The sequence below is a fragment of the Nycticebus coucang genome, chromosome 12 (genome assembly GCF_027406575.1).
Source record: "Nycticebus coucang isolate mNycCou1 chromosome 12, mNycCou1.pri, whole genome shotgun sequence".
Classification (NCBI taxonomy): domain Eukaryota; kingdom Metazoa; phylum Chordata; class Mammalia; order Primates; family Lorisidae; genus Nycticebus; species Nycticebus coucang.
In genome coordinates this window covers 932,724-949,225 of record NC_069791.1, presented here as the reverse complement: position 1 = coordinate 949,225, position 16,502 = coordinate 932,724, and the positions used below count along the sequence as shown (strand labels likewise).

Genomic DNA, 16,502 nt, shown 5'->3' with positions numbered 1-16,502 from the left:
CCGAGTAGCTGGGACTACAGGCGCCCGCCACAACGCCCGACTATTTTTTTGTTGCAGTTCAGCCGGGGCCGGGTTTGAACCCACCACCCTTGGTATATGGGGCCAGCACCCTACCAACTGAGCCACAGGCACCACCCGATTCTTTTGTTTTTAATTTCATTATTCTCTGATTTAATTTTGGTTATTTCCTTGCTTCTGCTGTGTTTGGGATTAGATTGTTCTTCTTTTTCCAATTCCATGAGTTTGTTGATGCGCTCTCTTTCTGGTTTTTGAATGTAGGCATCTAATGCAATAAAATACCCTCTTAAGACTGCTTTTACTGTATCCCAGAGGTTTTTGTAACTTGTGTCTTCATTGTTGTTTTGTTTGAGGAATTTAACAGTTTCCTCTTCTATCTCTTCCTGAACCCAATTATCATTCACCATAAGGTTGTTTAATTTGCATCTTTGTGTGGGGAAGGATGTTTTTGTTGGAGTTAAGTTCCACCTTTATTGCCTTGTGGTCTGAGAAGATACAAGGTATAATTTCTATTCTTTTCATTTTGCTGAGGTTTGATTTGTATCCCAGAATGTGGTCAATTTTAAGTATGTACCATGGGCTGATGACCCAATTTTAAGTATGTACCATGGGCTGATGAATATTTCTTAGCTTTGGGATGGTGCATCCTGTATATGTCTATTAATCCTATTTGTTCTAGGGGTCACATTTCAGTCCTTTGTATCTTTGTTTGTTTTCTATTTAGATCTATCTATTTGGTTTTTATTTCAGATCTGTCCAGTTCTGTCAGAGGGGTGTTAGAGTCCCTGACTATTATGGTGTTGTGAGCTATCATATTGCTCATGAAACATCAAGGTCGGTTTCATAAATCTGGGAGTTTAATGTTGGATGCATAAATATTTAAAATTGAAATGTCTTCTTGTTGTTATTGTTTGTTTGACCAGTATAAAGTGTCCATATTTGTCTTTCTTAATTTTGGTTGCTTTAAATCGCTTGTATCTGAAAATAAGACTGCAACCTCTCCTTTCTTCTGATTTTCATTTGCTTGAAATACTGTTTTCCATCCCTTAACCCTGAGTCTTGATTTGTCCTTCAAGGCTAGATGTGTCTCCAGGAGACAGCATATGGATGGCTTGTGCTTTTTTATCCAATCAGCCAGCCTCTTCAGTGGGGAATTGAGTCCATTAACATTATGGAGAGAATTGATAAGTGTGGTCGAGTTCTATTCATCTTATTTTGTGGAAAGTCTGTTGTGTAGTGTTATTCTTTGTGCCATTGTGGAAGCTAAGTTTTGACCTTTAGGTTCTGGGTGTTTACTTTGCTGGTGGTCCATTGTGGTGGTTGGTGTTGAGAATAGGTTTAAGTATTTCCTGTAGAGGTGGTCTCTTTTTGTGGTGACTTTCCTCAGTGCTTGTATATCTGAAAAGATTTAATTTCTCCATCAATTTTGAAGCTTAGGTTAGCAGGATACAGAATTCTGGGCTGAAAAATTGTTTTAAGAATGTTAAAGGTGGATGACCATTCTCTTCTGGCTTGGAAGGTTTTAGTTGAAAAGTCTTTTGGCATCCTAATGGCTCTGCCCCTGTAGGTCAGTTGGCGCTTACTCCTGGCTGCTTGCAGAATTTTTTTCTTTCATCTTGACTTTGGACAGGTTCATTACAATGTGTCTTGTAATGACTCGTTGTTTAAGTTGAGATAATCTGGGGTTTGATATCCATCTGAGAGGAGTGTGTCAGGGTCCTTTGTAAAACTTGGGACATTTTCATTTATGATAGTCTCCAATAGAGCTTCCATTCCTTTGGGACAATCTTCTTCCCATTCAGGAATCCCTATTATTCATACATTTTATTTATTTATTTATTTTTTTGGCCGGGGCTGGGTTTGAACCCGCCACCTCCGGCATATGGGACCGGCGCCCTACCCGCTGAGCCACAGGCGCCGCCCTATTCATACATTTTAATGCTTCGTATGGGTCTCGTAGTTCTCTAAGCCCCTGTTCTGCTTTCTCTCTCTTCTTTTCTGCCTCTTTAACTACCTGGGTTAACTCGAAAACTTTATTCTCTAGCTCTGAGGTTCTTTCTTCTCCATTGTCTAATCTACTTTATTTCCTTAAGCTCCACCATATCCTTTCTATATTTTACATATCTCTTATCTGACTTGTGGTTCTGTCTTTGCATTTTCTTGTCCATTCCTTTTATTGTCTTTATCATCCATATTTTAAATTCCCTTTCTGTCAAGTCCATTCATTCTTTATAGGTGCAGTCTTCTGCAGTAGCTGCCTCATGGTCCCTTGGGGGAGTTCCTGTGTTTTGGTTTCTCACGTTGCCAGAATTTTTCTGTTGGTTCCTCCTCATGTGTTCTTTCTTCTTGTTCACCTCCGTGTCCTCCTTTTCCTTCTCACTGCTTCCTTTGTTTCCAACAGAAGTCCTTGCTCTTGATGACAATATGTTGCAATGTGTTGCCAGGACACTAGATGGTGCTGTGGTATTTTTAGGAGACAGAGAGCACAGCCAGCAACCTCTGTGGTCCTTCTTTCCAATGCTGACCCTGTGGGGTTGGGATTTTAAAGCTCACAAGAATCCTTCAGGGACAGGTCTCACAGTGCCCCGACTCCAGTTCCCATGGGGTGCAGGAGTCCCTCAGCCTGCCCCAAGAATGAACTTCTGATCCCGCAGGTGGAATTAAGATGGCTGTACTTTACGACCCTGCTGAGACCTTCTCACGTCCCACAACGGCAGCCCCAGCCTCTGAGACCTTCTCAGTATGGCTGCCTCGCCAGCTACCAAACCTATGGCAAATCCACTACAATGACATTCAAATCTGGGTCAAGTCCACCCTTCTTCCAAGCTTTCCACTCAATGTACAGCTTCCCCCAACTTCTGAAAACTCCAGAAAGGCTTCCTTCCGTCCTGGACCTCTGTGGCGTGGCCACTTCATCCCAGGGCGTCACAATCACTTTCGTAATTTATCAGATTTCCACATCTCTGCATCACACGCTGTATCCAGCTCACCACTTCCTCACTGTGCTCCTTGAGCCATGACTCTGGGTAAGGTCTCTGTGCCAGGTAGGGCTGGGTTCTCTCTTTTTCCCCAGTCGTTCTAGGGGAGCTCAGCTGAATGATCCTTCTGGTCTGCCATCTTGATCCTGCCATCTATATCTTTATCTATCAATACAGTCTGTCTTTTCACTTATTCACATGGTCCCTGGATTCATTCCTCGAATCACCAGGACCAAGGCCTTGGCAGAGAGACATGGCGGCTGCATTAGCATGGGGCTGGTACTCAGATGAGAAGTAATGTTGCCTCTGCCTAGTTTTCTAACTACTGGCCAACAATAAAGTACCTTTTACAGGAAATAAATGTATCTCTCATACAACAAATTTCACTCATTGGACAGTTAAATTTTAGACTTTCTCAGAAATGTGCAGAATGCTCCTGCAGCCACCATAACTTTGTAGCCCTATACCCTCTGGCCTGCTCCTACCACCCCACTGCTGGGCTCTCTCCTTATCTGCTGCCCTCATTCCAGGCACCGTGTCCCCCTTCACTCTAGACCATGGCAATGGCTGCAGACGCGGCTTCCGATTCGTCTCCTTCCACAGCACATGTTGGGGGAGTCTTCCACTCACACCTGAGATCATGGTGCTGTGCTTGTCTGAGCAACTCTGTTGCCACTACAAGGAGGGGCAGATGCAGCCCCTACCTCTCTGGCCTCATCCCCATCACTTGGTCCATCCTTCCTGTGTTTTAGCCACAGGGATCTCATGTCTGTTTTTAGGATGAGCTGGGCTCTTTCCCGCCTCCTCAGGGCCTGTGCACCTGCTGTTCCACCCAGTTGTATGTGCGCCTGGGTCCTTTTCTGCATTCAAACCTTTGCTCAGGGCAGCTGTCCCCAGGGAGGCAGTGCTGACCTCCCCACTGTGGTGGCCCTCCCTGGGGCTGAGGTGGTATGGACGTGTTCCCCTACTGTGTTCTATTTTATTCACTGAGTTTATGATTGTCTGAAATGGCTTGATTTCAGTGTATTTTTAATTTAGTGTATTTTTAATGTTTGACTCTCTAGAGTGTGAATTCTATGCTGGGCACATTCTAGTAAGTGCCTGGCATATGATGGCAACTAAGGGATGAAGGGACAAAGAAGTTAACAAATGTAGGGAGTGAATAGGGATGTCGGCTGGAGTGCCTGTGTCCACACCACAGCACCCACATCCACACAACAGTGCCCACATCCACACCGCAGTGCCCACATCCACACCACAGTACCCACATCCACACCACAGTACCCACATCCAAACTGCAGAGTCCACAGCCACACCACAGAGCCTGCATCAGACTGTGGCACCCACATCTATACCGCAGTGCCCACATCCACACCTCAGCGCCCATGTCCACACCATAGTACCCACATCCATACCGCAGAGCCTGTATCACACCGCAGCACCCACATCCGCACCACAGAGCCTGCATCACATCACGCACCTGAGTCTGCACTGCAGAGCCCCAGTCCACACGGTGGTGCCCACACCCACACTACAGAGCCCACATCCACACCGTGGGGCCCACATCCACACTGGAGAGTCCACATCCACATTATGGAACCCATGCCCACACTGCAGAGCCCATGTCCACACTGCAGACCCACGTCTACACCATGGCACCTGCGCCCACATTGCAGAGCTTGTGTCCACACCATGGCACATATCCACACTGTAGAGCCCACGTCCACACCTTGGCATCCACGTTCACACTGCAGAGCCTGTGCCTACAACGCGGTACCCACGTCCATACCATGGCACCCACATCCACACTGCAGAGCCCACATCCATGCTGCAGAGCCCACATCCACACTGCAGAGCCCACGTCCACACTGCAGAGCCCACGTCCATACCGTAGCACCCACATTCACACTGCAGAGCCTGTGTCCGCACCATAGCACCCACTTCCATACCGTGGCACCCACATCCATACCGTGGTGCCACATCCACACTGTAGAGCCCATGTCCACACCGTGGCACCTGTGCCCACACTGTAGAGCCCGTGTCCACACCGTGGCACCTGCGCCCACACTGTAGAGCCCGTGTCCACACCGTGGCACCTGCGCCCACACTGCAGAGCCGTGTCCACACTGCAGAGCCCGTGTCTACACTGCAGAGCCCGTGTCCACACCGTGGCACCTGCGCCCACACTGCAGAGCCGTGTCCACATGGTGGCGCCTGTGCCCACACTATAGAGCCCATGTCCACACTGCAGAGCCGTGTCCACACTGCAGAGCCTGTGTCCACACCGTGGCACCTGAGCCCACACTGCAGAGCCGTGTCCACACTGTAGATCCCGTGTCCACACTGCAGAGCCCATGTTCACACCGTGGCACCTGCGCCCACACTGCAGAGCCGTGTCCACACTGTAGATCCCATGTCCACACTGCAGAGCCCGTGTCCACACCGTGGCACCTGCGCCCACACTGCAGAGCCATGTCCACACTGCAGAGCCCGTGTCCACACTGCAGAGCCCATGTTCACACCGTGGCACCTGCGCCCACACTGCAGAGCCGTGTCCACACTGTAGATCCCATGTCCACACTGCAGAGCCCGTGTCCACACTGCAGAGCCCATGTTCACACCGTGGCACCTGCACCCACACTGCAGAGCCGTGTCCACACTGCAGAGCCGTGTCCACACTGCAGAGCCCGTGTCCACACTGCAGAGCCCATGTTCACACCGTGGCACCTGCGCCCACACTGCAGAGCCGTGTCCACACTGTAGATCCCGTGTCCACACTGCAGAGCCCGTGTCCACACCGTGGCACCTGCGCCCACACTGCAGAGCCGTGTCCACACTGCAGAGCCCGTGTCCACACTGCAGAGCCCATGTTCACACCGTGGCACCTGCGCCCACACTGCAGAGCCGTGTCCACACTGTAGATCCCGTGTCCACACTGCAGAGCCCGTGTCCACACCGTGGCACCTGCGCCCACACTGCAGAGCCGTGTCCACACTGCAGAGCCCGTGTCCACACTGCAGAGCCCATGTTCACACCGTGGCACCTGCGCCCACACTGCAGAGCCGTGTCCACACTGTAGATCCCGTGTCCACACTGCAGAGCCCGTGTCCACACCGTGGCACCTGCGCCCACACTGCAGAGCCGCGTCCACATGGTGGCACCTGTGCCCACACTATAGAGCCCATGTCCACACTGCAGAGCCGTGTCCACACTGCAGAGCCTGTGTCCATACCGTGGCACCTGCGCCCACACTGCAGAGCCGTGTCCACACTGTAGATCCCGTGTCCACACTGCAGAGCCCATGTTCACACCGTGGCACCTGCGCCCACACTGCAGAGCCGTGTCCACACTGTAGATCCCGTGTCCACACTGCAGAGCGCGTGTCCACACCGTGGCACCTGCGCCCACACTGCAGAGCCGTGTCCACACTGCAGAGCCCGTGTTCACACCGTGGCACCTGCGCCCACACTGCAGAGCCGTGTCCACACTGCAGAGCCCGTGTCCACACCGTGGCACCTGCGCCCACACTGCAGAGCCGCGTCCACATGGTGGCACCTGTGCCCACACTATAGAGCCCATGTCCACACTGCAGAGCCGTGTCCACACTGCAGAGCCTGTGTCCATACCGTGGCACCTGCGCCCACACTGCAGAGCCGTGTCCACACTGTAGATCCCGTGTCCACACTGCAGAGCCCATGTTCACACCGTGGCACCTGCGCCCACACTGCAGAGCCGTGTCCACACTGTAGATCCCGTGTCCACACTGCAGAGCCCGTGTCCACACCGTGGCACCTGCGCCCACACTGCAGAGCCGTGTCCACACTGCAGAGCCCGTGTCCACACTGCAGAGCCCATGTTCACACTGTGGCACCTGCGCCCACACTGCAGAGCCGTGTCCACACTGTAGATCCCGTGTCCACACTGCAGAGCCCGTGTCCACACCGTGGCACCTGCGCCCACACTGCAGAGCCGTGTCCACACTGCAGAGCCCGTGTTCACACCGTGGCACCTGCGCCCACACTGCAGAGCCGTGTCCATACTGCAGAGCCCGTGTCCACACCGTGGCACCTGCGCCCACACTGCAGAGCCGCGTCCACATGGTGGCACCTGTGCCCACACTATAGAGCCCATGTCCACACTGCAGAGCCGTGTCCACACTGCAGAGCCTGTGTCCATACCGTGGCACCTGCGCCCACACTGCAGAGCCGTGTCCACACTGTAGATCCCGTGTCCACACTGCAGAGCCCATGTTCACACCGTGGCACCTGCGCCCACACTGCAGAGCCGTGTCCACACTGTAGATCCCGTGTCCACACTGCAGAGCCCGTGTCCACACCGTGGCACCTGCGCCCACACTGCAGAGCCGTGTCCACACTGTAGATCCCGTGTCCACACTGCAGAGCCCGTGTCCACACCGTGGCACCTGCACCCACACTGCAGAGCCGTGTCCACACTGCAGAGCCGTGTCCACACTGCAGAGCCCGTGTCCACACTGCAGAGCCCATGTTCACACCGTGGCACCTGCGCCCACACTGCAGAGCCGTGTCCACACTGTAGATCCCGTGTCCACACTGCAGAGCCCGTGTCCACACCGTGGCACCTGCGCCCACACTGCAGAGCCGTGTCCACACTGTAGATCCCGTGTCCACACTGCAGAGCCCGTGTCCACACCGTGGCACCTGCGCCCACACTGCAGAGCCGTGTCCACACTGTAGATCCCGTGTCCACACTGCAGAGCCCGTGTCCACACTGCAGAGCCGTGTCCACACTGTAGATCCCGTGTCCACACTGCAGAGCCCGTGTCCACACCGTGGCACCTGCGCCCACACTGCAGAGCCGTGTCCACACTGTAGATCCCGTGTCCACACTGCAGAGCCCGTGTCCACACCGTGGCACCTGCGCCCACACTGCAGAGCCGTGTCCACACTGCAGAGCCCGTGTCCACACCGTGGCACCTGCGCCCACACTGCAGAGCCGTGTCCACACTGCAGAGCCTGTGTCTACACTGCAGAGCCCGTGTCCACACCGTGGCACCTGCGCCCACACTGCAGAGCCGTGTCCACACTGTAGATCCCGTGTCCACACTGCAGAGCCCGTGTCCACACCGTGGCACCTGCGCCCACACTGCAGAGCCGTGTCCACATGGTGGCGCCCACACCCACACTGCAGCAGTGTTTTCCTTACAGTAACAGAGTGTTGTGGGGACGCCTCCACTGCCTTTTCTTTCATCCCCCTTCTTCCAGTCTGGGGTGGGTAAGATGACATTTTGACCCACTTCTTTATTAGGTGCTTTGAAAATTACTGGGTACATGTTAGGACTGTCAAGTCCAATTAATACATCAATAAGGAAGATATTATTTAGCACCTATTGTTTGTCCAGCACTGGGCCAACTGTAGCAAGCAGGCTATGTATAAGTTGTAATCTTTACATTGAATTTGAACTATTTTGGGGGACTAAATCTTCATATGTACAAAATAATTAAGAGACAAAAATGCTACAAGGTAGTGCACACAGCTGTATGCCATGGGTAACAGGTGCAAAAGGCACCAGCAAGTAATGCAGGCGAACTGTAAACTCTACCCCATAATGCTTCACAGTCGTGCCCTTGATACTCAGGTTTGGCAAGTGTTTCAGGGTTTAGAAGCAAGATGCTGCATTTTTGGAGTGTTTGCTCACGTCACAGTGCCAGAATAGCAGCCTGTCTTCCCTGGGTCCTCATACACCAGGCACTGTGCCAGGTGCTTTTTCCTGGATAAAGATAAGCATTATCTCAGACAGTGATCACAATATTCCAGTGAGGCAGGAATTATTATAACCCCCATTTTACAAATGAGGAAACCAAGGCAAAGGAAATCCAGGTAACTTGCTGCAGTCTTGAGGGTGAACTGAGCTGAGCTGCAGCTCTGTAGGGTGAGGCCGGTTTCCCTGCATCAGCACCAAACCCCACTGCCTTTCCCATGGGGACTCGTACGCCCCTCATGATGGGCATGAGCAGGATGTTTAAAATAGATCGCTTTGGTCTCATTCCTGGGCGACATCCCACTACAGTCTTCAGAGGTGTAGGGAGCAGAAGCCACGTCTCTGCATCCTCCTCTCCAGCCACCCCTCCTGCCCCTCCGGGCGTCTCAGAGCAGCTGCTCAGGGAAGGTCCTTCCTACCGAGTGTGCCAAACTGGCAACTTTGGTCACATTTTCTTTCCCCAAATCTCAGTTTACTTCAATCATGACTGGTCCCCTCAGGCTTCTCAGTCAGAACGATTTCTAACCTCATCAGAATCACTTTGTCAGCTTCTTTCATGATGCTACTTACCGCTGAAAAGCACAGCTCATCTCTCATTCCGAGCGGATGGGCCTGTTTCTATACTGCCTTGTGAATACCGTGGTGGAGGCTGCGCAGTGCTGGTCTCTCCCCACAGGAGGAGAGGCACAGTATGCAGGCAGAGATCTCGAAAAAATAACCAGAACTTTCTTGTGAATAAAGGCAAAACTATGTAAAACTCCATTAATGCAAAACAGAGGCCTGGCACGGTGGCTCACGCCTATAATCCTAGCAGCACTCTGGAAGGCCGAGGTGGGAGTTTGAGCTCAGGAGTTCCAGACCAGCCTGAGCAAGAGCGAGACCCTGTCTGTACCAAAAATAGAAAAATTGGCCGGGCGTTGTGGGGGGTGCCAATAGTCCTAGCTACTTAGGAGGCTGAGGTAGGAGGATCCCTTAAGCCCAGGAGTTTAAGGTTGCTGTGATGCCATTGCACTCTACCCAGGACGATAGAGACTCTGTCTCAAAAAAAAAAAAAAAAAAAGGAAGTTTGAGGATTGGAAACATGATAAACATTTTTTTCCTTTTCCATTGTGATGTAATAATTTATTTCCCCTTGACAATGTGAGTCTGATTGCACTGTAGAATGTAGCCCTATAAGCTGGACAGGCAGGCAGAGAACGCTCGGCACGCGTGGCTGGCGGGGCAGCAGGGGGACGCTGGATGGTGGGACAGCAGAGGGATGCGGGATGATGGTGGGGCAGCAGGGGTATACTGGACAACAGTGGCTTCCAATGCCCCATACAAGCTACCTCATGTCACCACGGGAAAGACAAGAAATTTGGTCTTGGTCTACACATTTTAGCACATAAATTAATATTCTTGGAAACTATTAAACTATTTGGATTGTAAACAATTTAACTATTTATGATTCGTATACAGGCAAATTAAAGGAAAATAAATTAGGCTGCTCAATAACATTTTAAAAGGGTTTGTTACTCATTTTCAATTTGCCGATACCAGAATTTAGCAAGCAAACCCCACATTGAACGGGCACCCAGTGTGTGTTCTTATCCCTTCTGTGCTTTAAATCTGGGGGCGACTTCTGATTAATTTAAAGAGACTCAAACCATTTCAGAAATCTCCCCTCAGCCTATGAACAGGAGGGGCCGGGGGCAGTGAACCCCCCGGGGAACCTTCCCAAGCTCCTGAGCATTTCTGTTTACACCCTATAACATTGATTTTCTCTTTGTAACCTGCCTACATGGCATCAGTTCTCTACTCCAATGTGCAAAATTAAAATCTGATAAGGACAATGTCGTACTAGAGATTTTCATTAGCTCCAGGGCTGTCTGAACTCCTTTTAATTAAAAAGGTTGCATCCAGCTGACTCATTCAGTATGAAAATTATCGAGTCCCTCTTTTTTCCCCCAAACTGCAGAGAAGTGCACTGTGTTTCAGAAGGTGGGAAACGTTAATAATATAAATGGCCCCTCGTAAGCCAATGTCAATCCCTGAGAAACTGCATTGTCTCTAAACACAGAAACATATTTTACCCCTTCAACCACTCTGACAACACTAGCAAGGCCTCTAATTTCAAGGAATTTTTTTTTTTAAAAAGGTACACACCTGCTTATCCGGGCTCCTGCCAAATGTCTGAAGGCTTTGTTACTAACACCCACTTTTTGTTAGAAAAGTGGGAGTTTCACTCTTTGCCTTCACATAGACTAGAAATTCAGGGTGAATACCAGGAAGGCAAATCATGTCTCTTCTCTCACATTCAGTTTGCACCGAAGACTTAAAAAAAAATCAAATAATACTAGCCTGAAAATCCTATTTCAAACAAGGCTTCTTTCCTCAATTTTGGAGCTCCAAGCAAATGATGTGTGGCTTAGTAAAAAGGATTTGGAAGATGAATTATAGTTAACAAAGATAACCCCATTTTGATAAGAGTTAGTATGGCAGAATTGAGCTTAATGTCTCTTTGCCTCCCAGCTCCACCGGGGAGCCACAGCGGCAGGGCAAGATAAAGAGATGTGTCTGGGGGACGGTCTCACCATGGTCGGGTCCCTTCAGAGCCAGGCGGGTCTGGTGATGGGGGAGAATCTCCAGCTTGACCTGGTCGGTGGTGTTGGCCAGGAACTGGGTCGCCTCGGCCAGCGTGCAGTGCTCGGTGCTGGTGCCATCGATGGACAAGACGTGGTCCCCCACGTGCAGCGCGCCGCACCTGCAGACAGGAGAGACGCTCAGCGCTCAGCCGACGGCCTGCTCCGGGCGCCACCTTCCCTGCCCTCCACAGTTAAACGTCACACAGTTGTCATGTATGTTCAAGATAAGAGAGAGGTTTGAATGTCACAGGAAATACCATCTGTAGCATTATGAATAGGAGAGTAAACCTTGTAGAAAACACAGAAAATGTCTAGAAAAAATGCTCTTCTTCCTCCTCCTTAAAAACACTCAGTTGGGGGTGTGGGTGCTGAAAGTTGAGGGGCGGTGAGGTAAACGGGAGTGAAGGAGAGGAAATTTCCCCCCTTGCCTATTTCTGGTTTTTTTGTTTGCTTGTTTGTTCTAGGCTTTTCTTCTCCATAAATGAGAGGGTGTAAATATTCAGAATTTCAAGATGGTGACTCAGAGGAGTGGGATAGGTTTTTGTCTACACGTGGATGAGACTGACTTGGGGAGACTCTGTGAACGCATCCTCAGAGCCCATTCCACAGTCTCCGGAGAGCCAGACCTCCTTTACTGAGCTTATTCTGTCATTCTGGAGTTGAACATTTATTAGTGCGAAGCCCTTGCTGATGACAGAAATGATGCAGGAGTCCAGGGAGAGTAAGATCAGGCCTGCGAGACGGGTCAGGGAAAGTGGGGGGCTGCTGCTGACCCTGCTGAACTCAGGAGACTGGCTCCGGGCAGGTGAAGGGTCACAGTCCCTCAACCCATCACCCCTGTGGAGTGGGAAAAACAGGGAGGAAATCACAGTGTCCTGCACCCCTGAGGCAGAGGATATGCCTGGGTCAATGGCAGCCACTGGAAAGACTGGCTGCAGAGGGGACCTTGGCGGAGCCAGGACTGACCACTGCTGGGTCACTGTAGGTCACTGCACGTAGCTGGAGGTTTCCTGGGCAGAGCGAGGGGACATAGGGAAGGAACTGGAAACACACGGGAGGCGGGCATGTGAGGACAGTGTGTCTAAACGCTCCCAGTGTGAGCAGGCTGCTTCTCCAGACAAAGCGTTTCCAGGCATCCCTCCATCTGAAGTTACAATCCCGCATGCACGCACTTGGAGAGCCCCAGCTATGGAAGATGGGGTTGGTATCAGCTTTCCTTACAAGTCTAAAATAATAATTAGGAATAAGAACTTTCATTTTTACTGTAGCACTGGAATGAGTGCTGTGCCAAGAACCCTACATCTTGAAGGGGGTGAAGTCCTGCAATTCACGTATCATGACAGAAGACCTTTCTTTAAAGATCGCATAATTTAAAAAATAGTTTTGTTTATTTAAAAAAAAAGGAATAAGATTTTATGGTAGCAGGATTTAATTGTGAACAAGGCAGGAAAACCTGTGACTTCTCAGCATGGGGCTCAGTAGAGATCTGCTCAGCTGCGCTACGCCAGTCAGGAGCTGTGTCCTGTCCCCTGGGACACGGAGAGATGGCGAGCTCCGTTTCCTGGCTCCTCTCGCTGTTGTAAAGGCCTCATTGAACATCTGGATGTGGTGAAATCTCATCACAGGGTGGCTGATGTGTGTGAACTTTTAAGCCCCATGACAGTAACCTGCATCCTGCATGAACTTGCACAAACCGTCCAGAGAGCTGTTTTCAGTGTGTTCCCACATGTGTATTACACATGTGCACATCACACGTGTGTGCATATGTGTGTGCGTACAGAGGCTGCCAGGAAAAGCACACACTCTTTAACAAAGGAGAAAACTGTACTAAAATTGTAATACTCAAAATATAAGATCTGACAAGTTTGTGAACTCGTTCTAGTAAAAGTGCTACGCGCCTCGTTGCAGGATGTCACTACGGTCATCTTCAAAGCACTCCCCTTGGCCATCTGGTGACCGTAGTGACATTTAGCAGGTGGCATTTTTTCTAGGATGAGTTCACAAACTTAATTTTTAGACCTCATCTTTTGGTAACAAGAGATGAACACAATCGCATCTGAGCATCTCTTATAATTGCAGAAGTCAAATGTGACTTAAGCATTACAAACTTAATATGGTTTTTACCTTTCTTAAAAGGTGTATGCATTTTTTTGGGCACCCTCTGTATACATATTTAATTTTTTTTTTAGATTTCAGATTCATGTGAGGGTACAATTAGATTACAATGTTTGCCTTTGTTAGGGAGAGTCCCTGTTGTAGTTGTGCCCTGCCCCCGGAGATGTGCTGTACACCCTGACATTGTGCCCGGGGTGGGAGCACAGCCATTCCCCCTCCATCTCCCTCTCCCCCCACCTTGAATTGAGCTGAGTTTTTCTCTTGTGTGGGCAAGTATTACATCATCTACTGGCTTCCTATCAGTATTGAGTTGTACACATATTTAAACCCGGTGCAGTTCTGAAAAGCAGGTGGCTCACTGCCACACTCACCTGTCTGCGATGCTCGCGGACTTGATCTTGTCAATGACAATGACCTGTCTGTCACAGCACATGGAGGCGGTGAGGGCGACCCCGAGGCTGGCACCGGGAGCTTTGGCAACTTCCACGAGCAGCGGCCCGGATGCTGTTGCCACAGAATCTGTTGAAAAACAAATTTCGGAAAACAAAACAAAATAAGCAAACAGACAAAAGAAAAAGATGGAGAATGTTAGATCAGATGTTGGCCTATTAATTTTATCGCTGAAACTTGGATTTCCACCATATAATGTCCTCTCAGCCAGTGACAAGTCCTTAGGGCACCTCTGGACACACCTGTGCGTGGCCTGCGTGGCAGCAGTGAGCACACTGGGCCCCTTCAGTTAGATTTAAGCTGCGGGTCAGTTGGGAAATGTCCTTGTATCTCCACGCCTGCCACGCTGTTTGGTGCAATGCCTGACACATACCAGGTCTCACAATAAAGATTTAAAAAATTAATTTCTCCAATAATTATCTTAACATCTACTTTGAATAAATGAATGGATGAATGAACGGATGAGTAGATGGACAGGAGGGAGGGAGGGAGGGAGGTTGGAAGCGTGGAGGGAAGTACAGATGAACAGAAGGCTGGATGGACAGACAGATGGGTGATGTCTCCAATTACCTTACAGGAGGAGTGGGCACATTAGGCTGACTCTGCAAACCTGCTGGGCCTTTCTCTATTCTGGGCCTGACTGGGGGTCACCGCCTCTCACCAGTGACCTTGCATATGCTTTATTTTTGGCTTGGAACACTCTCGGCCCTTCAACTCCTACCCACCCTGGGACTGAGTCAAACATATTCCTCTGGGAAGCCTCCCCAACTCACAATCTGGAGAGAGGCCTTTCACCGGTGCCCCTTGGCCTGCTCCATGCTGTGGTGGCAAACATCTCACAGTTTCACAGTGGCCTGTCTGGATGATGCACCCTGCCGTCTGCAGGCTATGAGCTCACTGTGCAGGCCGAGGCTGTGTCTCATCAGCCAGGCATTCTCGGCGCCTGGCAAAATGACCAGCACTTGAGAGATGTGCAGCTAATCTGTGCTGAGCAGATGCGAGAGCAACTGAGAGGACTCTCAGGCAGTACCTTAAAGCTCAGAAGACCCAGGAGTCACACAGCAAAGAGCCTGGATGTGCCGTTAAAACATTTGTATCTATTTTTCATTTTTACAGTATTGGGGTCACAGTGCCTTAGATAAGCTACTCAGCCTTTCTAAGCCTGCTTGCTTACATGTGAAATGGTGCCTTTCTCACAGTGTTTGCTGAATCACTTTGCTATGACACCAAATGTTGTCACTATTGAGATCTTATGATCACCGGCTTTTGCGTCTTCTCATTTTTCAGGACTGCATATTGAGGCTTGGCATGGTGGCTCACACCTGTAATCCCAGCACTCTGGGAGGCCAAGGCAGGAGGATCAGCTGAGTTCAGGAGTTTGAGACCAGCCTGAGCCACAGCGAGACCCTGTCTCCAAACCAATAGCAATAGCTGGGCATTATGGTGGGTTGCCTGTAGTCCCAGCACTCTGGGAAGCTGAGGCGGGTGGATTGCCTGCACTCACAAGTTCGAGACAAGCCTGAGCAAGAGCAAGACCTCGTCTCCCAAAATAGCTGGGTATTGTGGTGGGCACCTGTACTCCCAGCTACCTGGGAGGCTGAGGCAGGAGGATCACGTGAGCCCAAGAGTCTGAGGCTGCTGTGAGCTATGACTTTACAGCACTCTACCCAGGGTGACAAAGTGAGACTCTGCCTCCAAAAAAAAGACTGCATGTTGAACTGTCACATTGCTCTGAGTTTGTTCTGTTCTGGTGTTCAGCGCGTCATTAACTTGGGTCTGTCTTCCATGAGCACGTCATCCTGGCTCCTCTGGGGCAGTGACCAGGAAATCTGTGCTCCCCGGTGCCACCCAGGCAGTGCCTCACTCTCAGGAAGCTGAAGGTTGGCTGGAGAAAGCCACCTTCAGTTTGAGATAAAGCAAGATTATCTCGTAAATAAGGCAAAGAGAACAGCTGTATCGACAGCGCACATATTCCAGTGCTAAAGACTCTTACATGTTCAATGTTTCTAATGATTGGTAAGATTGAGGTAAGTTAGTGCCAAACAAGTTTAAGAGACCACTGGGTCCTTATCTTTTCCTCTCAATTCCAGAGTAAAATTTCAGTAATTCTGGGAAGGAGTCAGAGATCTCTGTCTACAAACAGGACTCTGTAATTCTGGGGTGTTATGGCTTCTTAAACCAGACCCTAACTCTATCCTGCAGCCTCTGTGCCAGCTGTCCCTCCATCACTGATGTGGTCACTCCTGAAGCCTCTGTGCTAGCTGTCCCTTCATCACTGAGGTGGTCAGTCCTGCAGCCTCTGTGCCAGCTGTCCCTCCATCACTGAGGTGTCAGTCCTGCAGTCTCTGTGCCAGCTGTCCCTCCATCACTGAGGTGTCAGTCCTGCAGCCTCTGTGCCAGCTGTCCCTCCATCACTGTGGTGTCAGTCCTGCAGCCTCTGTGCCAGCTGTCCCTCCATCACTGAGGTGGTCAGTCCTGCAGCCTCTGTGTCAGCTGTCCCTCCATCACTGAGGTGGTCAGTCCTGAAGCCTCTGTGCCAGCTGTCCCTCCATCACTGAGGTGGTCAGTCCTGAAGCC

The 16,502-nt window shown here is 50.5% G+C and overlaps 1 protein-coding gene across 9 annotated transcripts in view; it reads right to left on the bottom strand.

Moving 5' to 3' along the window:
• The window catches only part of GRIP1 (glutamate receptor interacting protein 1), a 687,322-nt gene that overhangs the window by 90,970 nt on the left and 579,850 nt on the right, over positions 1 to 16,502 (bottom strand). For all 9 annotated transcript variants that reach the window (XM_053554787.1, XM_053554785.1, XM_053554786.1 and 6 more), the window contains 2 exons: positions 13,847 to 13,994; positions 11,310 to 11,479 (listed from right to left, as the gene is read on the bottom strand). In XM_053554787.1, coding sequence (XP_053410762.1) covers positions 11,310 to 11,479; positions 13,847 to 13,994 — 318 coding nt within the window. The remainder of the gene's footprint in view (positions 1 to 11,309; positions 11,480 to 13,846; positions 13,995 to 16,502) is intronic.